General features: G+C 44.3%; 1 protein-coding gene and 1 long non-coding RNA gene across 2 annotated transcripts in view; one reads left to right on the top strand and one right to left on the bottom strand.

Moving 5' to 3' along the window:
- Positions 1-626: 626 nt before the first annotated feature.
- On the bottom strand, positions 627-5862 carry LOC140512725 (uncharacterized). Its single transcript, XR_011969889.1, has 2 exons — positions 5738-5862; positions 627-1820 (listed from the first exon to the last, which is right to left on the bottom strand). It is a non-coding gene; the product is annotated as an uncharacterized lncRNA (long non-coding RNA).
- The window catches only part of UBAC2 (UBA domain containing 2), a 270773-nt gene continuing 250243 nt past the window's right edge, over positions 5815-26344 (top strand). Inside the window, exon 1 of the mRNA XM_072622052.1 lies at positions 5815-6090. Within this exon, the coding sequence (XP_072478153.1) occupies positions 6060-6090 (31 nt within the window). The 5' untranslated portion in view covers positions 5815-6059. The remainder of the gene's footprint in view (positions 6091-26344) is intronic.

The raw sequence follows: 26344 nt of genomic DNA, 5'->3' as shown, positions 1-26344 counted from the left end.
CTTCTCTTTGCCTAGGATATTTGATCATAGAGATGGGTCTTGGCCTCTGTTTATTCTTTGTCATTTTAGGTGTAGAGATTAGAATCTCCAATCTTGTGAATTTTGAAAGGTCAGGGGAACAAATGTCTGGTTAAGCTGGCATCTAATTTTTACATCCAGCTAGTAGATAGCTGGTTACTCCAAGGAGCAAGGAGTGATCTTAGGATTGGCCCTCAGGGATATAGCTCATCCAGTAGCCATGCTGCATCTAGATATAAACTTGGTGGGATTCATGTGATATAGGATCTGGTGGCATTATCAGTTGACAAACATTAAATGACTACCTATTGATAAAAAGTTATTAGTTATAAATATAACTATTATTTCAAAACTGTAGCTCTGTACATATGTAAGTATATGGCTAGCAAGAAAAAATGTCAAAAGAATATCAATTTAGAAGACAGGATGAAGCTGAAGCAGCAAAACACTGAAATCATGGGCTATCCATGTTTCAGAGCAGTGGTTCAGAGTTTTAGAGCTGCACTTCTGAAGTGTGGACACCCTTGTAACATAAATATTTGTGTAGAACTCTACGTTATTTATATTATTAACACCTATATGGGTTCAACAAAAATATCTAAAAGAGCTGACATTTTAAAATATTTGTACTTTATTAATCATAATAGTAATTAATACATAATTGTGACACAAGACGTTATTCAGACTACAGAAATTATGTTTTCTTATTTGTGTATTTGTAGGTGGATATCCAAAGCATACAAGTTGGGAAGCATTGGTTTAGAGTACAAATAATTTGAAAAACATTTTGGAGGAGGGTGAAAGATTACAAGCATTATTACCTCATGAAAGTGATAAGCTGCTGATCAGAATAGAAGCCTGTAGAAAGCTTGGCAACTAACCTGTATCATCCAAAAGAACATTTACAGATTAAACTGGAAGTCCAATAAATGGATATAAATAGAACAAATGATGTGGCATGTCTATTTCTACAGTGTTCTGAAACCTTTATGTTTGTTGCCATGGCCAAAGAATTCTTTACCAGGTGGCTACAGTACTGGTGATAAACATCCGAGCACTTAACCTTGCCCAGTCCTTAGAAAAGATATAGAACTATTCTTATAGTCTTTTGAGTTCTGAGTTAAGAAACTTTCCAGTATAGTATAACCTGCCAGGGCTTGAGTCCCACTAGCATAGCTTTTGAGGATCCAGAGTCATGTTTGTGCCATAATTAGAATAGGCCTTTGTGGCAGAGTGTTTGAAAACTGGCCAAACACAAGGATGAAAAACTGAAAATCGGTTGGATCAGCACCACTGGAGGGAGCACTAACGTAAATTAAGTCACAGAGTTAGTTAAGTATTAAAGCCCTTTCCTTGGAGGTGAAAACACTACATCTGTACCTTAGACCACTACATTTCACCTTAGAAGTAGCAACAGCACTTGAAGAGCTAATCAAATATACACTGAAGTTCAGGAGGCAACAGTATTAAAAACACAGAGGCACTGATTTATAAGACTTCTAAAGGAAGAGTAGATTTCAAAAGGATGGGAAAGATTATTGATGGAACCAGATCTTTACCACCGAAGATACCAAAGCAGGTGACTGGAAAAACATCATCTATTAGTGATGCCTATGCCTGAACTGTCATCTTTATAAACATTTTATGAGAATGTTTCATACATGATCAAGGGTATTGTTCAATTAGACAGGAACAAGCAAACTTGAATATTTTTTTGTTGATACTCTTTGTTTTAATATCACATTCATTTCCAAACATATCCTTCTTCATCTTCCCAGCAAGTCTGCTTTTTCTTAAAAAGACTGAAAAAGGAAAAAGAAATTCAGCAAAATCCACACAATGATTCTGTCTGACAATGTGTGTAATATGAAATAACCATAGTTCACCGTAACTTCTCATGTGCCCAAGGTAATATTCATGTCAATGAGACCCTCTGAGAAATGGAAGCATCCGTTGAGTATAGGCAATACAAAAATGAAACCAAAGAGCAGTTGGGGCCCTCAAACACCTTGCAGGGCGAATATAATCATGTAATTACTTAGTGATTGATCTGATTTCTCATTATAAAGCCATCTTGGGGAAATCATTAGCACCCCCTCAGAACTGTTCCTGGTCGAGGGATGAATTTCTAACTTTTAAAGGGACTAACTGGATCACAGTATCATAGACTTAAGCACTAAAAGGGACTATATTGCTGAGTCATTTCAGTTTAGACTCTTTGTGACCCCACTGGGGGTTTTCTTGGCAAGGGTACTGAAATGATTTGCCATTTCCTTCTCCAGCCCATTTTACAGATGAGGAGCTGAGGCAAACAGGGTCCTGCACTGAGTATCTGAGGCCACATCTGAACTCATGAAGTTGAGTATTCCTGACTCTAAGCCTAGTCCTCTATGCACTGCACCATATCAAGTTCAATTCAATCATTTTACAAATGGGGAAACTGAGGTTGAGAGGTTATGTGATTTGCTCAAGGTTCTATAGTTAAAAAGTATCTGGGCCAAGATTAGAGGGTGAAGCACTATCCTCCTCCCACAGCTTTGCTGCCTGCCCTCCATCCTCCCCTCACTTTCCAGCTTCCTTTGGTCTTCCCCCTTTAGACTGCAAGCTTTTTGATAGTTAGGAATTATCTTTTCTTATTTGTATCTCAAATGCTTAGCACATTGCCTGCATGATAAACGTTAATTGAATTGAAAATTGTTGCCAGGGTTGAAAAAGTCAAGGGGCACACAGTCTGGAGCAAGGCCTCTATAGTCTTAGCCTTGGTTTTGGGCCAAAGAAAAGAGCTCTGCCCATAGGGCAGCAATTCAGCTCTGACTACATTTCTTAACTCAAAAATCTTGGAATTTAATAGTAACTGACCATTAGCCACAGTCCTGGATCATGGGCAAGGTTTATGCTTTTGAGAGCACTTGAAAAATGCAGTAGACAGAGAAAGTGAAGCAAGTAGGCTTTACTGAGGAGAGATACAAAATGAAGAAGTGGTCAGGGTAGATGGCCACAAGGCAGGCTGCAGGGGTCCTGCATGGATTTGGGCACCCCAACAAGAATGAAGCACAGTGGATTTAAAAAGTTCTTATCAGGGTCACATAGGACCAGACATTTCAGGCATGGAGATGTAAGGTTAGACTTGGGGTAGACTCATCCTGGGGGAATCCTAGGGGGAGTTTGGATGCTGGCTGACCCTCAAATTCCCCAATGGAGGATGAGAGAAGGAAGGAAGGCAGGAAGAAGGAAATAAGCATTGTGCCTACTATGTCCCAAGCACAGCGCTCAGTGCTTTTCAAGTATTTTCATTTGATCCTCACAACCATCCTGGGAGGGAGATATTATTACTCCCATTTTACAATTGAGGAAACTGAAACAATTTGAGGTTCAAGTCACACAGTTACTAAGCCTCTGAGGTTGGATCTGAATTCAGGTCCTCCTGACTCCAGGCTTGGTGCTCTTCCTAGTTGAAGTTTTTTGGTATTTGTTTTCACTTCGCCAGGACTTCTAGATTTAGTGATTGAAGGCTCCTAGTACTGTACTCCTTACATTGCTAGAGTAAAAGCATTTAGGCAGACAGCAAGCACATACACTTAGCATTCTGTTCTTACCTCTTATATATATATATGTTCCATTATAGTTAAAATGGAAAGCACACTGAATTTGGAGTCTGGGGACATGGATGAGGCCTCTATTTCTTCTAGTTACCAGTAGAAACTTTGGGGGCATGACTCAACCTCTTCACTATTAGAAATGAGGGGAGGAAAATGGGAGACAAAAGGGAGAACTAGTGGACATATAAGTTTTGTCCTTTCCAGCTCTGAATTGGGATGTCCCCTCCTCAGCCACAAACTCCCATCCCACCCTACCACCCCTCTTCAGAGGAAGAAACTGAAATTTGAAGGAGAGCGGAATTTTCCACATAATGTACACGACAGGTGGGGATTCAATTGGGGGATGGCTATGCAGTGTATCTAAGTATCTTATCTCCAAAGTTACCTTGGATTTAGATGCAAGAAGCATTTCCAGAATTCAAGGTAGTAACTTTAAACTTAGGTACATGTTGGGATTGGAAGCTCAATTCCGTGTGGACAGTCTCGGGCGGGTAAAGGTGGGAGCTTCTAAATCTTAGAGCTCTCACGAGACCCCCCCAGGAAACGGCAGGGAATCGAGGTGAACCGAGCTATCTCGAGTAATTCCGCCTCTTCCCGTGAGAAACGTGATGGGAGAGAGATCTCCCTGCCCTCGAGATGGTCCCGGATCTGGGCACACTATTGTTACCTAACAGCACGGTATTCAGATGCAAACTATGCGGCTGAAGGTTAAGTAGGATTGAGGAAGCCTGAAAGCTCTCTTAGCACGTGAGGAGTCAAGAGGACAGTAGGCTCCGCTTCTCTTCCTTCCTCTCCCCTCCCCCTCTCTCCCCGTTTGTACTTCTACTTCCAATCCCTTAAGATCCTAGCCTCCTTAGGAAATCTCCCCCTCTTCCTCCTAAGGAACACCCCCCTGCACTTGTAACTAGACCCTGAAATAAAGCTCAACCCTTGTTCGACTCTGAAACGTCCTTTCTCTCATATGAGCATCCGGTTTTGGCCAACCGAAGACCTCGGAGGTGAGGTAAGAAGACTCGGGTAGCCCACACAGGCCTCTAGGCCTGGCAGGTACACACCCTAAGACAAGCAGAAATTCCATCCGCTCCCCCAGGACTATGCGAGGGGCGGAACAGAGACGGGCCATCTGAGGCTGTTTCTGAGCTTCCTTGGTTGGGTTTGGACCTAGATGCCCCGGGAGGCCCTGACAGGACTCGCAGCTGACCTGTGCAAGGTCACCGACCTCCCCTTCCCCCCCCCCCCCCCCCCCAGCCATCCGGGTGACTGGACAGGGCCCAGGAGACAAGGGGAGCCCCCGGCCCCTTCAGGCTAGTCTTAGCACGTTCTCACTGCCAGGTGGAGGCCCCGCGAATTAAGAGTTAGCCATTAGGCGGCTGGGCCGGGTTTGGCAGCCAGGTGTACTGAGTCCAGACCCAAAATCCAGCCTTTGCCCTCCAAGGGCTTAAGTAGCACGACGGGGCACGGGCACTAAGGGCTGAATACAAAATAACGCATGACATGGCCAGGTCAGGACCCTGGGAGATCAGAGGTGGGATTCGGAGGGCTTCCTGGAAGAAGGCTCACGGCGAAGCCCTCCCCTCCGGCGTCGGCTAGGCTAAGAGTGGGGCTGCTTGCGGTGGGGGGCCCAGACCCCGGCAGGAAGAGAAGGCTCTCCCCGCGGTCCCTAAGGCTCCGAGGCCTTGTAAGACTTCCGAAGTGAGAGGAAGGAAATGACCTCCGAGCCCAGCTAAGGCAGCGGGGTAACTTCGGCTCTCCTCGGAGAAAGTGAGTAGCGACGACCTCGTGAACTCGGCCTCACCCCGGAACTTAAGCGACCTCGGCTCGCCTCCAAGAACGAACCCTGACTAAACCCCGCGGAACATGCGCCGAACGAACCGGCACTACCAACTGCGTGGAGGCGGGGGGGGGGGGGGGAGCGAGGCGATTCTGAGGTCCCGAATATACCAAACCGCTAAGCGGGGAGGGAAGGAAGAGCGGGATCGTACTAAGAGAGTCTAGCGCTAGAACAAGGGGGGAGGATCACCCCAAATCAGATCCAGCCCCTCCCTCCCGAGGCTTAGTCAATGAAGGTCCCGCCCCCTTTCAACCCTCTTTCCCACACCTCCCCTCCCACCTCGATTCACCTAAGCCAGATCCCGGAAACGTAGAGCTCCACCTTCCCGTGCAGGAAGAGGGGCGGGCCGACGGAGCACGGGCAACCGGGCGCTTGCGCACGCGCAATGATCGGCTGCCGGCATCTCGCGTTTCCGATCGCGGGTAGCGTTGTCGCGTGTTATTTTAGCTCCCGCTGTGTCTGCGCCTGCGCTGAAGGCGCCTTCTCTCCACCTCCACTCCCCCTCCCTTCCCCCACGAGGCAGGCGCCCCTCCCCCATTCCTTCCCCATTTCCCCCCTCCCCCCGTCTTCTCTCTAGACCTTCCCCCCAGTGGGGGTTCGGGAGCGGGACCATGTTCACCAGCACCGGATCGAGTGGGCTCTGTGAGTACCGGCCGCACCCCCATGGTCCCGCCCCTGAGGACGTTTGGGACGGGCGGTGGGGAAGGGGAAGTGGGTGTGTGGTTTGGGGGGGCGGTGTGGGAGGGGCGGAGAGTACCAGCACCGGGGTAACAGCCCTCCGCTGGGCCTGGGGGCGGGGCGGGAGGGGGTAGTCCTCGCGGGCTCCCGGGTGGGCGTGACTGCCCACTCTGGTCCTGGTCTCGGAAATAGCCGGGGCTGAGCTTCTGGAATCCTCCAGGGCTCCCCACTTCCTCCCAAGCGGCTGGGCCCGCCTCCCTGCACTCGGCCCCCGGCCGTGACCCGTCGCTGACCCGCGCCCTGCGAGGGGAGAGGGTGCCTTCAGGGGCGGCCCGGCCCGGCTGGGCTGGGCTGGGTGGTGGGTGGGGCTGGCCGTGTGCTCACCACACCCCCAGCATGAACTTGGCAGAGCATCCCGTCCCCTCCCCCCCAAAGTTGGTGTGCTCACCTGGACCCGGGCGGCAAAGGCGCGGTGGGAAGCCTGCCCCCCTGAGGGTTCGCCCGACCCGGCTGAGTGTCCCAGGGTCCCGCCCACTGTGCCCCGACCTTTGCTTTTTGTGTGCCCCGCTGTAGAGCTGGCATCCGTGTAGCGGGAGGTGGCTGCTAAGTATAGTACGGGGGTTTGCACCTGAATGAGCGCCGGCGGTCAGCAGGGGCTCCGCAGCAAGGGCGGAGGAGGGCAGCCTGCCTCGTGCCCTCCCGGGGGCACTGCTGGGTGAATCAACCCTGAGAGGGCACTTACCAAGTGCTCCGAGTGCCCCTCCGCACGGGGCCCAAGGGGGCTTTCTCCGTGGGCATGTGCGCCAGCGGGGACTGGCACTTTTCTGTTCGTGCCCCCAGAAGTTAGGTGCTTCATGAAGGAACAGAAATCAAACACTTCCTTTATGGGATGCTTTAGGTTTTCCAATAAAAAATCATAGCTTTTAAGTAACTGTCAGATTTGCCGTAATAACAGTTAACATGTATGTAGTGCCTTAGGCACCTTACAGCTTCCCTCCTTTCATTCTCTGCCTTATTGCTGCCATCCCGCAGTTACCCAGGGTCACCACCCAGGGTCACCGCCCAGGTATAGGTCCCTGTCACCTCATGCCTGGACTCTTGTCTGTTGTGTCTCTCCGTTCCAATCCATTGTCCACTAAGCTGTCAAAAGTCATCTTCCTAAAGGGCAGTTCTGGCCTCCCTTATTACCCTCCTTTACTTAGGAAATAAGCTGCCTTGGCCCCTTGCCACCTCTGGAATCAAATATAAAAAGAGAACCCTCTATAAGTGGCACCAACTGCCTCCCCCAGCCTTTCCAGTTTTCTTACCCCTTATACCCTTCTCCCACACTCTCTGTGATCCAGTGACACCAGCTACCTCTATATATCTTGAACAAGACACTCCATCTTCCTACTCCAGGTATTTTTAATGGCTGTACCCTCTGTGTGCAATTCTCTCCCTCACTATTTTCACTTCTTGATTTTCCTTGCTTCCTTCAAGTCCCAGCTAAAATTCCACTTTCTGTTGGAAGCCTTTCTTCCTTATTTCTAGACTCCCGGCTGTTAATTAATTTCAGTTTATCCTGTATATAACTTGTTTGTATGTACCATTTCCCCATTATACTGTGAGCTCCTTGACAGCAGGGATTGTCTTTTGCCTTTTTTTGAATCCCTGGAACTAGAAGAGTGCCTGGCTCACAGTAACTGGTTCTTAATAAATGTTCATTGACTTACTGATTATGATAACCCCATGCAATGATGCCTTAGAAAAGAATTATAAAGCCTGAGCAAGTATGGATCTTTAACTATCTTTAACTTCAAAAACGTCCATATTGATAAGATGAAGCGTCTGTTTGAGCATTTGAGAAAGAACACAGAAACTCTTACCAAAGTTCTTCCCACCTACTCCCGTTTTATAATTTTCTGTATGCTCTGGAACGTTACTTCCACTAAAGTTTTATACTCTAGTGCCTGTCTTATCAGGTTATAGAGATGACCCTCAGTCCTTGGGAACATCAGTAGAGCACGTACTCTGCAGGAGGAGCTCAATAAATGTTGATTGACTGTCACTTCAAAAAGCTGGCCAGCCTAACTAAATGGGGAGAGTCTCCCACACGGTTGGGCACCAGGTAATTAATTTGTTTAGCCACAGCAGCCCATGAAATTCTTTTTATGTTGTATCTGCATGGGTTTTGGAAGGAGGAGCCACATCAATAAGTCAAGGATCCTTGAGTTAATTTTCATGCCTTGTGCATTTAGTGACTTCATTTCTGGAATTCATGTTAGAGATGAATTACATAAATCAAATAATGTTTTCCATTCCTAACAATAAAATGATCTTTTTTTCCAATAATTTTAGAACCCAGTGTTCAGAATGCTCCCATTGTTGAGGTGCAGGGTGTGTGTTGTGGTGTCATCTTGAAAGGATTCAGACTCAAACTGTCTCCAAATCAAATAAAGGTACCCATTGGAGTAATGCAACCAATGGTCCCTTCTCCTTAGGGGTGGCAGGCAGGCAGCAGAGGTGAAAGTGGTTCTTTTATAGGGCAAGGGTACCTAGGATTGGCTGATGGAAAAGTTGGTGTGTTAATTGGCTTTAAGGTTACTATAGGGTAAGCAATGGTAGGTGCTTCACAGGCACTAAGTTGGGACTGTCTCTCTGTGGGGTTGGTTTGTTATTACTTAGGGGCTGAGTGTGATTGGTTGATTCAGGGACCTCAGAGGTTTTATCTGGATGCAAGTTATTGTCAAGGACATTATCTGGATACAAGTTGTTGTTAAGGGCATTCCTCATCGACATTATTGTCATCCTTATACTGTAGTATTCTGCAAACAAGTTCAGCTTCATGTATTACTAATACGATGACATGTTCAAATAAACTTATTGCTCAAAAACTAGACATAATTAGTATCACATGTGAATAATCTTTACTGATGTTGCATCACATATTTCAGCATTAAAAAAATGATATGGTTTGGTCAGCAAAGATGGAGGAATGGTTCAAGAGTAGAAGAAAACCATTCATACAATGAAAAGATTCCTGGATTGGGAGTGAAAATAACTGAGTTTCAATTCCAGCTCACTTGCTATCTGCGTGAGCTTCACCAAATCACTTAACCTTCTGGGACCTCATTTTCTTCATCTGTAAAATGAGAGGGTTGGACTAGATAACTTTTAAATTTTGTGATCTTGTAGAAATTTAAAATGTCATCCTTATCACTGGCTCACTATGATGCTGTCAGTTTAATTTACAGTATTAACGTTTCCATTTCTATTCTGTTTTCCATTTTTATTTCATTTATATTCAGTTACCAATCAGTTAACATTAATTAAACACTTCCTATGTACCCGGCACTGTGCTAAGCTCCAGGTAGACAAAAAGAGGCAAAAGACAGGAGCTTATAGTTTAATGAAGGAGAAAACATGCAAAGCAAGTTATAAGCAAGTTAAAAAGGAAATAATGAACAGAGAAGGCACAAGAATTAAGAGGGTAAAAGGTAGGACTGTAGTTGACCTTAAGGGAAGCCAAGAAAATCAGTAGGCAGAGTTGAGGAGGGAGACAATTCCAGGCATTGAGAATAGCTAGAGAAAATGCTCAGAGCCCAGAGGTGGAGGATCTTGTTCATGAAACATCCAGGGAGGTCAGTGTCACTGGATTGAAGAAAATGTGTCTGGGGAGGGGAGGTAAGGCCTAAGAAGACTGGAAAGGTAGGAAGGGCTAGATTATGAAGAACTTCGAACACCAAACAGCATTTTGTATTTGATCCTAGGAGGAACTGGGAGCCAGTGAAATTTATTGACTAGAGGAAGGGCATGGTCAGACCAGTGCTTTCTATTTTCTGTTTCTGTTCTGTGTCTATTCTAGGCATTTTCTGTTTACTGTGTGACCCTGGACAAGTGATTTAACCTCTCCTGGCCTCAATTCCCTCAGCCGTTAAATGGAGATGATAATAACATCTACTTCACTGCGTTCTTGTGAGAAAGGATAATGAGTTCAGTTTTGAACATTAAGATGTCTATAGGACATCCCGTTCAAGATAGCTAATAGGCAGTTGAAGATGTGAGGTTGGAGTGGTTAGAGCTGAATCGATTTTAAGAATCATCAGTATAGAGATAACTGAATCCATGGGAACTGATAGTATCACCAAGTGAAGTTGTGTAGAGGGAGAAGGACAGAGAACTATGAAGTACCTGGGGTTTGCTGGATGAAGATCCAACAAAGGAGACAGAGAGGGAGTGGTCAAAGAAGTATGAGGAGGCCCATGAGAGAGCAGTGTCATGAAAACCTAGGAAGGAGAGTATTGGGAAGTAAAAGGTATTTGACAGTGTCAGAGATTGCAGAGAGGTCAGGAAGGATTTGGATTGAGAAAAGGCAGTTAGATTTCAGTTGCAGTGATGAGGTCAGAAGCTAGACCATAGAGAGTTAATAAGAGAGTGAGAGGAAAGAAAGTAGAGGCACCTTTTAGCTGTTAGGAAGCCTTTTAGTTACAAAAGGGGAGAACCATAATGGAATAATAGCTAGTGTGATGGGGTGGATCAAATGAAGGGGTTTTTTTTGAAGGTGGGAGAGACTTGGGTGTGTTTGTTGGCAGTAGGCAGTAGGCAGCCAGTAGACAGGGAGAAACTGAAGATGAGTTAGAATGGGGATTATAGATGGATCTATGTAGAGGGATTTGCCTTCACCAAGAGGTCTTCCTCCCACCTCCTTGTGTGTTGGGGTGAAGAAGAGTGGCAGAAGGCATCTGGGTGTAGGGAGTTAAGAAGGAGGGAAGAAGAGGATGCTGTCAGCAAATGGCCTCAGTGTTTTCAACATAAGATGCAGCAAGGTTCTCAGCAAAGAATGTGGAGAGAGAGAAAATCATGGGATATTCCAGGAAGGATGAAAAGTCTTGGAAGAGCCATTGTGGAGAGTGGGATAGTGAGTTAATTAGGGAGGCCATGCAGCATTGAGGTCCTAGGCTATGTAAGACTTTCATTAGCAACATGTGAGTAGGCATGAAGACAGGAGACAGTGGGAATGATTCAAGGCTGAGGCTTGGCAGGTCAAGATCGGTGATACAAGGGGTGAGAGAGAAGAGGACAGTGTAGAGTTGAACTGGTTTACCAAGGGGATAAAATGGAGAAAGGAGTAGAGTGTAGCTCGTACATGGGGTGATAACCTAGAGAAAGCTGAGGGGTGGAGGACTTGGAGGTCACTGTGTGGACAAAGAATAGGATTTGGAGTTATAAGGCAAAAGGAGAGTGGTAAGACTGTGGTAAGATGAAGGGAATTTCAGAGTTCATTGACGTGTAAGTGGAGCATGGATAGCCAGAGGAAGGGAATGACCATACTTTTGTGTAACTTGGGGTGGAGGAAGAGGAGAGGTCATAGGAAGTGAATAAGTTAGGGAACTGTGAGATTAAGGTGATGGAGGGAGTATCAGTATGTATACCTTGTATGAGGGCAGGGGTTGGGGAGTAAAGAAAGAATGTAGCTAGACACTGAACTCATTGAGGAAAGGAGTGTCTTCTGAAAGTTAGTCGGCAGTGATTACCAGAATTTTGATTGGGGTGTAGATGTGGATTGAGTGAATTTCCAAAAGGCAAAGATTATTGAGGGATGGGTGGAGGTAGAGGTAGAGCCTGAAAGTGGCAATGGGGAGCAAAGAATATTCCAATTACCCAGCTTTTACCTTTGAATCAGGGGGAATGAGCGAAACTACAACCAGTGTTGGAAAGGGTGGCCATGGAGACATTGTCATCAGTAGCAAGAAAAGGCTCAGTGAGAACCAGAAGATGGTAGGAGTGGGAAAAGAAAGATTTAAGATGAAAGTAAATTTGATGCCTATGGAGCAGGTATTCCAGTGGAAGGAAGTGCGTAGCTTTAGTGCATGACATTGGTGGTGGTGGTGGTGGTTGGAGGTTTTAAGGGAATGGGACTAAGAGATCCGGAGTTGGATAATGAATAATGGGGTACAAAGTGCATGAAGAAGGAAAAGTGGTGGGGACAGGTCATGAAAGGTTTTAAATGCAAGAAGATTTATATTTGATCTGGGGTGATGTGGAGCTACTAGGGTTTATTGAATAGGGATGTGATACAGTCAGATCTGTACCTGAGTAAGATCTTTGATAGCTTAGTGGATGATGAACTGGAGTGGGGAGAACCTAGAGACCTGAAGAACTATCTGGACACTATTAAAATAGGCCAGACATGAGGTGGTGGCAGCGTCAGAAGAGAGGGGGCACATAGCAGAAGAGTAGAAAGAACAGGAAATGGGGCTTATAAGAGAGCTCATCTTTACACTGACACCCCAGTAGCAACAGCAGCTGAGGGGCTTCGATCAGCACCGCTGGCCTAGACTGCTGAGGAACAGGAAACAGCAAGATGTCATGGCTAGGGGAGGAGGGGTTGGGGGAGAGCCTTCCCTCCCTCCTATCTGGCACTCCCTGAGGGAAAAGTCCAGCAATTAGCTGTGGCTAGTTCTGTCTCCTCAAAAGTCTAATTGGGGTAGAAACTAAGGCTGGTGATGAACTGTGAATTACCTGGTGTGGAAGGTGACTGAGATGCTTTGATTCCAGCCCCCAAGAAAACCACCAACAGATGGAGTCAGAAAGTGAGCGGGAGGGGGAAATAAGGGGAAAAAACCCAGAAGTACTTCCAAAAGTACTTTTCCTCCCTCTTCCTCATTTCTCTCCTACTGTTAAGGGCACCACCATCCTCCTGGTTACCCAGGTGGGAACCTGCTGTTCTCAACACCTCATGCTCACCTCCATATCCAATCTGTTGTCATGTCCTGTCAATTTTACCTTTTTAACATTTTTCACCTATGCCTCCTTCCTTCTTGTGACGCTGACACTGATTAGTACAGGTCCTCTTTTAGCTCGGGTGTATACTATGGCAATAGCCAGCTGATTGTTCTTGTCCCCAGGTTTCCCTTCATTTGTCAAAGTAATCTTCCTAAAGCACAGGTGTAACCATGTTACCCACTCCCCTAAACAATAAATTCCAATGGCTTCCTGTTACTTCTAGGAACAAGTATAAAATTCTCTGACTTGCAAAGTCCTTCATCTTCTGGCTCCCTTCTCCTTCTCCCCTCCCTGTCATCTGTGATCCAGTGACACTGGCCTCCTTGCACAAGACATTTCATTTTCAGGTTCTGTAATTTCACTGGTGTGTTCCATGCTTGCAATCCTCTCCTTTGTCAATGCCTTCTGACTTTCTTCAAGTTTCAACTAAAATTTTTCTTTCTTCAAAAAGCCATTTCTGATCCTCCTTAATGTTAGTGCCTTCCCTTTGAACGTAGCTCCAGTTTATCATGAATATATCTTGTTTGTACGTCGTCGTTTGCATGTTGTCTCCCACATTGATTGCATGCTTTGCCATCTAGCCACATACCAGAAACAGGGCAATAGATATTTATTCTTTCATTCATTTGGTTTCATCTGTGTGGATGCTCAGTTCATACTCTTTTGAGTGACTACAGATCTCTTTCAGGAGCCTCTGCTTTGTATTGATGCTTGATTCGACCAGTACTGTGTCAGGGGCATCACATGCACAGTGAATCCCACTTCAGTTTGGACTTTGAACTGGATTTCCTCCATTACAGTAGTGGTCAACTTTGTTGGGCATTTATCTCCCTCTTTAGCTCTTTACCTAATGTTTGTGATCAGAGAGCTGCCTAACAAGATTATCTCATATCATTTAATGATTCTTTATGATTTTGTTTGCCATTAATTCTTGTTCTTCATAATCTTGATATGGTCACATCCATAAGTGGATGGGCAACATCTTGGTGGAAGAGACCTTTAAAGCTGTGTTCTGCTTTGCAAAATCAGTTTTAAAAATAATACACAATAATTTCAATAGACTCTTCAACTTTTAGTCAGTTATCTGAGGATAAAGAGGTCTTCCACTGGATAGCATTGCTTGTGAAAGACTGCCTATTTCCAGCTGATCTGCCCATGGAGAGTGCTACCAGTGAATATACATATGTGTGTGTGTACTTATATATGGACACGTGTGTATGTGTGTGTATGATTTTTATAAAAATTCCGTTGGTAGTTAGCTTCTCATTGGTTTTTTTTTTTACAGTGTTAGTAAAGTCTGAAATTGTGATGTCTTTCCTTCCTTTAGATGTCTTATACATCATTGCCTAAGTGCCTTCACATATTTCACTTCCATGTACACTGATTTCTGAAGACACTTAGTCCAGTTCAGCTGCTTTACTTTTCTTTGTTCCCTTTAGTACCATTTATGCCTTGGCATATATGGTACTGTAGCACATCTGGGACTATGAAGTTTGAGTCTCTACTCTGTTAATGAGATCAATTTGTTGTAAAAAATTTTTCTACAACTTTTTTCTTTTTCTTTTCTTTCATTTTATCCTTAATAAGAATTTATTTGACATCTAGTAGATGTTAAAAACTTTGCTAGGCAGTGAAAATACAAAAGGAGCTTACAGTCTAATGAGTCAATAAGTACATATAATATATACAATAGGACTTCTGGGTCACATGACAGAAATTTTATCTGATCCTCACAACTTCTCCAACCTTTTGAAAACAAATGATTCATCAGAGAAAAGTGCATACAAGATATTTTCAGTTGGTCTCGGACACCAAGAATCCAAGGAAGGTAAAAACCAGTCCAACCCATGGGCTTGCAACACAATGCTCCACACTCTTAGTGCCCGCCCCCCCCAGGCTCTTTCCAGTGCCTTGGAGATCCAGCCTCCAAACTAGAAATATGCTGAGGCCAAGATAACCACCATTGTAGCAGCAGAAGAGTAGAAAGAACAGGAAATGGGGCTTATAAGAGAGCTCATCTTTACACTGACACCCCAGTAGCAACAGCAGCTGAGGGGCTTCGATCAGCACCGCTGGCCTAGACTGCTGAGGAACAGGAAACAGCAAGATGTCATGGCTAGGGGAGGAGGGGTTGGGGGAGAGCCTTCCCTCCCTCCTATCTGGCACTCCCTGAGGGGAAAAGTCCAGCAATTAGCTGTGGCTAGTTCTGTCTCCTCAAAAGTCTAATTGGGGTAGAAACTAAGGCTGGTGATGAACTGTGAATTACCTGGTGTGGAAGGTGGCTGAGATGCTTTGATTCCAGCCCCCAAGGAAACCACCAACAGATGGAGTCAGAAAGTGAGCAGGAGGGGGAAATATGGGGAAAAAACCCAGAGCACTGAAAGTATGAAAGATCTCAGGAGGAAGAAAACTTAAAGACTTTGAGCATAAGCAGATTAACATGGAAGACATTAACAGCAGCAGAAAATATGGCCTCTAGATCTAGTAAACAAATTTGAGCATCCTATGAGCAAATACTTAAAAACCTTTAAAACAAAGGAAAAGGATTCAACCCTTAATGAGGCAGAGCGTCTTGTGAATTGCAAGAAGCTGGAACTACAGCATGCTCTTCCTGAATGGTTTAAAAGAGAAATGAGAATTGAAGAGAAGAATTTATGATTTGCACTGAAGAAATAATTGGCAGAATAGAAAAACTTGAATCTGTCTCCCTAAGGAACAAAAGAAAGGACAACTGATTGGGAATGCAAATCGAAGTGCTGGCCTGAAGAAGGGAAGCAGAAAGGATGAGGTTAGAAGAAAATGTGCTCTCCACACAGGCAAAAACATACAGCATAAATAGGAAGTGAAGAAATGCAAGTAGATGCCAAGTAATTAGATACAGTGCACTTTGGGAGTGAAGACACTAGCAGGTAGCAGGGGCTCAGAAAAGACTGTGCTGAAGAGGCCTCTTGATTCTGCCTTGAAGGAGCAGAGACTGTGAAAAGAAGGCTTGGAGATGGAAGATGGAGTGTTGTGTTTGTGGAGTGTAGAGAATGCCATTTTGGCTGATTCTTAGAATGTGCAAGGAATACCCATTGAGGCAGAAAGATAAGTTGAGGGGAGGTTATGTTGGACTTTTAAAAGCTAAACACAGACTCTTATAGATCCAAGTGACCATAGGAAGAAGCCACTGGAGTTGATTGATTAGGAGTGATATGGTCAGATCTATGCTTAAGGAAAATTTATTTGACAGCAATATGCAGGAGAATCAGAGCGGAGTCAAGAGATCATGCTTGGTCTTGCAACACTTTAATTGAACTAGTTTCTTCACTTTATGAGGCCCTTGTAATCATAATCTTCCATCACTGGGGTAGCTAGTTATGGCACCAGGCTTGTGATCTGAGATGGGTGTCAGTGACAACGTAACCTAACTGAAGAGACTATTGAACTTAGTTCCTTGGAAACTGAACAGAGCTTTTCATTTATGGGCCAGCATTGGTCCTTAGAATTAGGTGGGTGACGAGTTGTTCAAGTTTTCTTCTATAAGGATACTATACTTATTATTTCCTCATCATCCGCAGCCATTGCCCAAGCATTTATACACAAAGAACAACTTTAAGAAAAACTGCCACTCATTTTGTTCCCTCTCTTCTGCTCCCCTTATCCTTGAGCCTACTGCTCAGATACCATGGGACCCCTGTCTCCTGCCTAAAGCCTCTCTTCTGGACTGTCTTGGCTTTAGAATGATTACCAATAGTAACTCTTGCTGTTTCCCTCCCAGCCTGATGTCTTTCTTTTTGTTGCCTCATTAAAGGGGCCATGCCCTGACTACTTCTTAAAGAGGCCTATTCAGTGAGTGGGCATTACCTTAACCTAAGTAAGTACCTGCATAGACCTTGGCCTAAAGGGCCCAGTCTCCCAGTGCATCCTGGTTCATCTCCAGTCATCCTGATGAATATATCTGGTCACTGGGTTCAGATGGCTCTGGAGGAGAAGTAAGGCTGGTGACCTGCACAGCCCTCCCTCACTCAAAACAAAGTCAAGTGCAAGTCATGTCATCATTTCTCTGATGGCATGGTGTCCTTCAGCAATGAAGGGTGAACACACAACAACAGCTAGGTGTGGCACAGACCTGGAGTCAGGAACATCTGAGTTCAAATTCAATTTCAGACACCTATAGTTGTTTGACCTTGGGCAAGCCAGTGAACCTCTGTATACCTCACTTTCATCATTTATAAAATGGGGATAATAATAACACCTTCCAAGGGTGGTTGTAAGAATCAAATAAGATAATAATTGTAAAAAACTTAGCGTAGTGCCTGGTACGTAGTAAGTCCTTTATAAATGTTGTATATTTTATTATCATCACCTTCTTGGTAAGATGTTACAAATGAGTTTATATTTCAAACCAGTGTTGCCTTTGGCCTGCATCTTTTTCTATTTGGGAAATAAACTAAATTTTTGCTGACCAATGTGTCTGGTAGATTATGTTGGGTTTTTTGTGACAATTAATTTGCTTTAGTTAAATTTAGGTATAAGATTACTATAATTGATATAGATGTCATTTTAATTACTCATTACCCTTTTTTATTATTAATAGCTTGTCTAACTGGGTCACAATTGCATTTCAGCTAGCATGCCATCTGTTTTTCTCATGATTGTTCTTTCTTCTAGTGTTACACTAATTTGGGCCTTGCTTGAGCTAGTCAGTAGTCTTGACTGTTCCTAGCTGATTCAGGGATGATTTCCACATCAATAATTAGTCTTTTTCTCTGTTAAAATATTGATCTCATTTTTGTGTGTGTGTTACTATTCTGTCATTTCTTTGTCTAGTGCCTGCAAATTCTTTGCTTCAAGGTAGTATTCATGATATAGAGGGATGAGTCTGTGTAGTCTGAGTTTTGGCTTCCCTTACAAATCGCCATGCTTTCTGATATGTTTTTCACCATCCTCGTTTATTTCTACTTTTGTGGTGAAGTTGCTGCATATCAAAGTGCATAGCACTTTGGACAACCAGGTGACTCAGTGGATAGAGTACTGGGCCTGGACTTAAGAAGACCTAAGTTCAAATCTAGCCTCAGACACTTACTAGCTGTGTGACCCTGGGTAAGTCACTTAACCTCTGTTTGCCTCAGTTTCCTCATTTGTAAAATGGGAATGATAATAGCACCTACCTCTCAAGGTTGTTGTGAGATAATAATTGTAAAGCTCTTGGTACAGTTCTTGGAACCTAAAAGAGCTTTATAAGTGTTAGTTATATGTTGATTTAGTTCAGAAGGACTTACCAAGTTCTTTGTAGAATTTCTTTATTTTCATTCTCAGCAATAGATGTTGGTACATGAACTACAGCTATTTTTGTTGTGTTGTTTTTCAAAAGACCTGTCATAAACATTGCACTGTGAGATCATGAAATTATATTTTTTGTTGTCTTTGGGCATATGATAAAACCAGCTTCTCTACCTACTGCTTTGGTTGTCCTTTTAAGGGGAATTTTGAATCATCCTTTTATTTAGCTACAACTTCCTGATATGATTCAGCTCCTTCAGTACCATGTCCACTCCTTGGTCATTGGGCAGGCACCTTCCTTACATTTTATTGTGCTGACAGCCAAGTTCTGCAGTTTTTAATACTCTCTGCCTCTCAAGTAAAAGGGAGAAATAGAGAACTACAGCATTGGGTATTTTTCTTTGTTTCACGGTCACCATCACCAAAGAATCCATCCCCAGGCAGCGTACTGCTGCAGAACTTCTCTCTGCTTAGCTAGGCTGCTCGTCAGGAAGCATGCATGACACCTTTGAACTGAGGTGTACTCCTCTGGCATAGCTATGGCCAGTTCCAGCCACAGTGAGGCTTTAGAAAAGGATTTTGTGGAGGCTTGTAGTCTTACATTATTACAGTTTTTCAGTAATTGAGTTACGACAGTACTGTGGCAATTGATTTTTATTAGTTAAACTTAGGTTTAGGAACCACATCTAAAATTTATCAAGTAGCTTAAAAGTACATATTTAGTACATTTCAATTTAATTCAGCAATCATTTATTCAGTACCTGTTTTTTGAGGATACAGAGACCTACTGGTCCTCCCACATACCCCTTCAAGGACCTTAAAAGTCTGCTCATGGCATTTAGTATGTCTATAGGTGAGTACAAAGTCTATGCAAAATAAAGACAAAATAATTTTGGGGTGGGGCTCTAATAACTGGAGAAGGGGAATCAGGAGAAGATTTTGTGTAGAAAATGCTGATACCTGAGCTGACCTTGAAAACTTACAAGAGATAGTCAAGGAAGAAGAACATTAAAGACATGAAAGGTGGCATGTGCAAAGGGACAGGAGGGGGAGGCAGAATACTAGAATGTGCAATGCTGTATATGAGAAGGAATGTGAAACAAGTCCAGAAAAGTTAGATGGAGCCAGATTATGAGAACTTCAAGTGCCAGGGCAAGGAGTTTGTATTTTATCCAAAAACATGGAAAACTGTGGAACACTTAGCACATTGCCTGGCACTTAGTAAGCACTACATGTACGTTAACTCTGTCATCATCATCATTGTTAATTATTGATGTGGTTATCATCGTCATCATCCAGGAGGCAATAGGGAGCTGTTGTAACTTCCTGAACAGGTGATTCAGGAGCTGTGTGTGATGAACGGGTTGGAGACAGGGCAGACTAGCAGTAGGGAGACTAATTGGGAGGCTTCTACAATAGTGTTGTTGATGTAGAATATTTACATTTATCCATCTGTTAATGGTAAGTGACCGTAGAGAGCAAGCAGAACTTCAAATACAGATCATACCAGACTAACTTCATTTCCTTTTTTGACAAGGCTACTAGATTGCTAGATGAGAGAAACATCAGCTTTAGTGTATATATTAGCAAAGTATTTGATCAAATCTAACCGAATGGCCAGACTCAAAGACTGATCGTTAAGCTTTATTAAGTTTAAAAAATACACTAAGAATTTTAGGATACTCTGTACATATTATTGTGTGTGCTTGTCCTTTGTTTTCAAAGAAGATTATGACATCAGAGAAATGATGACATGACTTGCACATGACTTTGTTTTGAGTGAGGGAGGGCTGTGCAAGTCACCAGCCTCACTTCTCCTCCAGAGCCATCTGGGTCCAGTGAGCAGATATTCATCAGGTTGACTGGAGATGGTCCAGGATGCAATGGGAGACCTTGGCCTTTTTTCAGCTAAGACCTATTCAGGTGCCTGAATGGGGACCCAGCTAGCTGGGTAACTTAGCTCATCCTCTGCCTTCCTCTGGTTCCCCCCACCCCCTTCCTTCTCCTCTCCAAAGGAAGGTAAAATTGGATGGCCAGAGCATGCCCAGTTAACTTGGGGTTTACTGGTTTCCTTCCTTCCTTCCTTCCTTCCTTCCTTCCTTCCTTCCTTCCTTCCTTCCTTCCTTCCTTCCTTCCTTCCTTCCTTCTTTCCTTCCTTCCTTCCTTCCTTCCTTCTTCCCTCCCTCCCTCCCTTTCTTCCTTCCTTCCTTCCTCTTTCCCAAAAATCTTTAACTCAGTGCTCTCTGAAGTCCATACATTGGACTTCAACAATAGGTCCCTACTCAAACTCCATTTAATGCCTATTTTCTGTACCCTCCTGACTTCAAAGTGATTATCAATAGTAACTCACTCTTTCCCTCCCAGCTTGATTTACTTATGTTTTTTTTCTTTTGCTCATTAAAGGGACCATTCTTGATTACTTCTTTCTTTCTTTCTTTCTTTCTTTATTTCACTTTTAACATTCATTTTCACAAAATTTTGGGTTCCAAATTTTCTCCCCTTTTGTCCCCTCCCCCAACCCCAAAACACCAAACATTCTAATTGCCGCTTATCACCAATCTGCTCTCTCTTCTTTCATCCCTCTCTGCCCTTGTCTCCATCTTCTCTTTTGTCCTGTAGGGCCAAATAACTTTCTATACCCCTTTACCTGTATTTCTTATTTCCTAGTAGCAAGAACAGTACTCAACAGTTGTTCCTAAAACTTTGAGTTCCTTCTCTTCCTCCCTCCCTCCCCACCCCTTCCCTTTGGGAGGCAAGCAATTCAATATAGGCCATATCTGTGTAGTTTTGCAAATGACTTCCATAATAGTCATGTTGTATAAGACTAACTATATTTCCCTCCATCCTATCCTGTCCCCCATTACTTCTATTCTCTCTTTTGATCCTGGCCCTCCCCATGAGTGTTGACCTCAAATTGCTCCCTCTTCCCCATGCCCTCCCTTCCATCATCCCCCGCACCCTACTTATCCCCTTCTCCCCCACTTTCCTGTATTGTAAGATAGGTTTTCATACCAAAATGAGTGTGCATTTTATTTCTTCCTTTAGTAGAATGTGATGAGGGTAAACTTCATGTTTTTCTCTCACCTCCCCTCTTTTTTCCTCCACTAAAAAGTTTTTTGCTTGCCTCTTTTATGAGAGATAATTTGCCCCATTCCATTTCTCCCTTTCTCCTCCCAATATATTTCTCTCTCACTGCTTGATTTCATTTTTTAAAAATATGATCCCATCCTCTTCAATTCACTCTGTCTCTATGTGTGTGTGCGTGTGCATGTGCATGTGTGTGTGTATAATCCCACCCAGTACCCAGATACTAAAAAGTCTCAAGAGTTACAAATATGTTCTTTCCATGTAGGAATGTAAACAGTTCAACTTTAGGAAGTCCCTTATGACTTCTCTTTGCTGCTCACCTTTTCATGCTTCTCTTCATTCTTGTGTTTGAAAGTCAAATTTTCTTTTCAGCTCTGGTCTTTTCATCAAGAATGCTTGAAAGTCCTCTATTTCATTGAAAGACCAATTTTTCCCCTGAAGTATTATACTCAGTTTTGCTGGGTAGGTGATTCTTGGTTTTAGTCCTAGTTCCTTTGACTTCTGGAATATCCTATTCCATGCCCTTCAATCCCTTAATGTAGAAGCTGCTAGATCTTGTGTTATCCTGATTGTATTTCCACAATACTTGAATTGTTTCTTTCTAGCTGCTTGCAATATTCTCTCCTTGACCTGGGAACTCTGGAATTTGGCCACAATGTTCCTAGGAGTTTTTCTCTTTTTGGATCTCTTTCAGGAGGTGTTCTGTGGATTCCTTGAATACTTATTTTGCCCTCTGGTTCTAGAATCTCAAGGCAGTTTTCCTTGATAATTTCATGAAAGATGATGTGTAGGCTCTTTTTTTGATCATGGCATTCAGGTAGGCCCATAATTTTTAAATTGTCTCTCCTGGATCTATTCTCCAGATCAGTTGTTTTTCCCATGAGATATTTCACATTATCTTCCATTTTTTCATTCTTTTGGTTTTGTTTTGTGATTTCTTGGTTTCTCATAAAGTCATTGGCCTCCATCTGTTCCATTCTAATTTTGAAAGAACTATTTTCTTCAGTGAGCTTTTGGACCTCCTTTTCCATTTGGCTAATTCTGCTTTTGAAAGCATTCTTCTCCTCATTGGCTTTTTGAACCTCTTTTGCCAATTGAATTAGCCTATTTTTCAAGGTGTTATTTTCTTCAGCATTTTTTTGGGTCTCCTTTAGCAGGGTGTTTACCTGTTTTTCATGCTCTTCTTTCATCTCTCTCATTACTCTTCCCAGTTTTTCCTCCACCTCTCTAACTTGATTTTCAAAATCCTTTTTGAGCTCTTCCATGGCCTGAGCCCATTGAGTGGGCTGGGATACCGCAGCCTTGACTTCTGTGTCTCCCTGATGGTAAGCATTGTTCTTCCTCATCAGAAAGAAGGGAGGAAATGCCTGTTCACCAAGAAAGTAACCTTCTATAGTCTTATTTCTTTTCCCTTTTCTGGGCATTTTCCCAGCCAGTGACTTGACTTCTGAGTATCCTCTCCACCCTCACCTCACCTCCAGATCCGCCCAGCCAGCACTTGGGGTCTGAGATTCAAATGCTGCTTCCCAGCCTCAGGGCTTTGGGCGGGGGCAGGGCTGCTATTCTGTGTGAGATTAAGTTCAGGTGCTCAGGTCGGGGCAGGGCCACCTCTCAGGCTCAGTTCCCTCAGGGGGTTTATGTGGAGACCTTCAACAATGGATCCAAGCTCCTGCCTGCTTTGGGAGCCCCTCTCTGCTGCTGCCTCCGCTGCTGCCTCCCGAGGGGGCCTTAGTTATGGGGGCACCCCACTCCCCTCTCACCAACCTTTGGGGCCCGTGGGTGGAAGGACCCGCGCAGCTGCTGGGGATTCCAACCCTGAAGCCTGCTCGGATCCGCTCCTCTCGGTGCCAGCCAAGGCAGGGCTGGGCTCGGCTCCCAGTCTGGGGCACGACGGACCTTTCGCGTCAGGTCTCTCTGGAACAGAAATCTCGTCTGCTCTGTTGTTCTGTGGCTTCTGCTGCTCCAGAATTTGTTGCTCCAGAATCTTTTTTACAGATATTTTATGGGCGGTGGATTCGGAGCTAGCGTATGTGTGTGTTTCTACTCCGCCATCTTCATTCTTGATTACTTCTTAAAGATTCTTTTAAGTGCTCCGAACCCACAAACCACAGAACAGCAGAGGGGACTAACCCAGGGCGAATTCTGCACCCAGAGACCATGGAATATTGGAGCGAGGGAGATTTCTGTTCCGGAGAGACCTGCAAACCTCTCGCGGGGGGTCCTTCGCGCTGGGGACTGGGCGCCGGGGCGGGAAGAGGAGAGCAGCCCTGCCGCGGCAGCGACACCGTGGGAAAGAGATCCGAGAGGGCCGCGGAACGGAGTCTCCAGCGGCCACGCGGGTCTCCCCACCCACAGAGGGACCTGTAAACCTCTCGCAAAAGGTCCGTCGCGCTGCAGACATGGTGCCCAGCCCGGACCTGCGGCGGCGATGGCGGCCGCGGCTCCGAGAGACAAAGTTCTGAGAGGGATCAGGAGGCGGGATCTTCAGCAGCTGCACGGGCCCCCCACCAACAGGTGACTGACGGGGGTAGGTGAGAGAGTCTCTTTGGCAGGTTGAGAGGGGAGTGAGGTGCCCCCATGGCTCGGGTCCCCCCGGGAGGTGGGGGCTGAGAGGCGGCTGCGGACGGGGGCTCCCCAAACGGGCGGGAGCCTGGATCCATTGTGGAAGGTCTGTGCATAAACCTCCTGAGGGAATTGAGCCAGAGAGGCGGCCCTGGCCCTGACCTCAGCACCTGAACTTAATTCTCACACTGAATAGCAGCCCTGCCCCCGCCAAAAATCCTAAGTCGGGAAGCAGCATTTGAATCTCAGTCCCCAGACGCTGGCTGGGAGGACCAGGAGGCGAGGTGGGTGTGAGGAGAACATTCAGAGGTCAGGCCACTAGGTAGAGACAATGCCAAGAAAAGGGAAAAGAAATAAAACTATTGAAGGGTACTTTATCGGAGAAAAAAAACTTCCTCCCTTCCTTTCTGATGGGGAGGAACAATGCTTGCCATCAGGCAAAGACATAGAAATCGAGGATTCTGTGTTCCAGCCCACCCAATGGGCTCGGGCCATGGAAGAGCTCAAGAGGAATTTTGAAAATCAAGTTAGAGAGATAGAGGAAAGACTGGGAAGGGAAATGAGAGGGATAAGGGAGAAGCATGAAAAACAGATCAGCTCCCTGCTAAAGGAGAACCAAAAAAATCTTGAAGAAATTGGCACCTTGAGAACTAGCCTAACCCAGCTGGCAAGGGAGGTGCAAGGGGCCAATGAGGAGAAGAATGCTTTCAAAAGCAGAATTAACCAAATGGAAAAGGAGATTCAAAAGCTTACTGAAGAAAATAGATCTCTCAAATCTGGAATAGTACAGATGGAAGCTTTGGACTTTTCAAGAAAGACAGATATCTCAGAACATACCGCGCAGATTCGAAAAATGGAAGATAATGTGAAATATCTTATTGGAAAAACAACTGACCTGGAAAATAGAATCAGGAGAGACAATGTAAAAATTCTGGGACTACCTGAAAACCATGATCAAAAGAAGAGCCTAGACATCATCCTCCACGAAATTATCAAGGAAAACTGCCCTGAGATTCTAGAACCAGAAGGCAAAATAAATATTCAAGGAATCCTCAGAACACCGCATGAAAGAGATCCAAAAAGAGAAACTCCTAGGAGCATTGTGGCCAAATTCCAGAATTCCCAGGTGAAGGAGAAAATATTGCAAGCAGCTAGAAAGAAACAATTCAAGTATTGTGGAAATACAATCAGGATAGTACAAGATCTGGCACCTTCTACATTGAGGGATAGAAGGGAATGGAATAGGATATTCCAGAAGTCAAAGGAACTAGGACTGAAGCCAAGAATCACCTACCCAGCAAAACTGAGTATAATACTTCAGGAGAAAAAATGGTCTTTCAATGAAATAGAAGACTTTCAAATTTTCCTGATGAAAAGACCAGAGCTGGAAAGAAAATTTGACTTTCTAACACAAGAATGAAGAGAATCATAAAAAGGCGAACAGCAAAGAGAAATCATAAGGGACTTACTAAAGTTGAACTGTTTACATTCCTACATGGAAAGACAATATTTATAACTCTTGAAACATTTCAGTATCTGGGCACTGGGTGGGAGTACACACACACACACATGCACACACGCACACATACATAGAGACAGAGTGCACAGAGTGAATTGAAGAGGATGGGATCATATACTAAAAAAAAAAAAATGAAATCAAGCAGTGAGAGAGAAATATTGGGAGGAGAAAGGGAGAAGTTATATGGGGCAAATTATCTCTCATAAAAGAGGCAAGCAAAAGACTTATTAGTGGTGGGATAAAGAGGGGAGGCAAGAGAAAAACATGAGATCTACTCTCATCACATTCCACTAAAGGAAAGAATATAATGCACACTCATTCTGATAGGAAAACCTATCTCATAATACAGGAGAGTGGGGGACAGGGGCACAAGCAGGATGGGGGGGAGGATGGAGGGGAGGGTATGGGGAGGAGAATGCAATCCGAGGTCAACACTCATGGGGAGGGAAAGGACCATAAGAAAATAGAAGTAATGGGGGACAGGACAGGATGGAGGGAAATATAGTTAGTCTTATACAACACAACTAGTATGGAAATCATTTGCAAAACTAAACAGATATGGCCTGTATTGAACTGCCTGTCTTCCAAGGGGAAGGGGTAGAGAGGGAGGGAGCTAAAGAAGTTGGAACTCAAAGTGTTAGGACCAAATGTAATGTTCTTACCACTGGGTAACAAGAAACACAGGTTAAGGGGTCAAGAAAGCTATATGGCCCTACAGGACAAAAGAGAAGACGGAGACAAGGGCAGGGAGGGAGGATAGAGGAGAGAGCAGATAGGTCACAGGGGCAATTAGAAAACTTGGGTCTGGTGGGGGGAGGGGGAAAAAAGGGAAGAAAATTTGTAACCCAAAATTGTGTGAAAATAAATGTTAAAAGTTTAATTAAAAAAAAAAAAAAAGATTCTTTTAAGTAACTTTGGTTACAAAGGCCAAGAAGAAGGAATTTGAAGTGTGAGGTAGAGGTAATAGTGGAAAAAACTATTTTCCCCAACAGTGTTTTCATGAATCCAAGGAAGAGTTTT

The sequence above is a fragment of the Notamacropus eugenii genome, chromosome 6 (assembly GCF_028372415.1).
Source record: "Notamacropus eugenii isolate mMacEug1 chromosome 6, mMacEug1.pri_v2, whole genome shotgun sequence".
Taxonomy (NCBI): Eukaryota; Metazoa; Chordata; class Mammalia; order Diprotodontia; family Macropodidae; genus Notamacropus; species Notamacropus eugenii.
The sequence above is the reverse complement of the archived record's forward strand: the minus strand, read 5'-3'. Positions and strand labels throughout refer to the sequence as shown.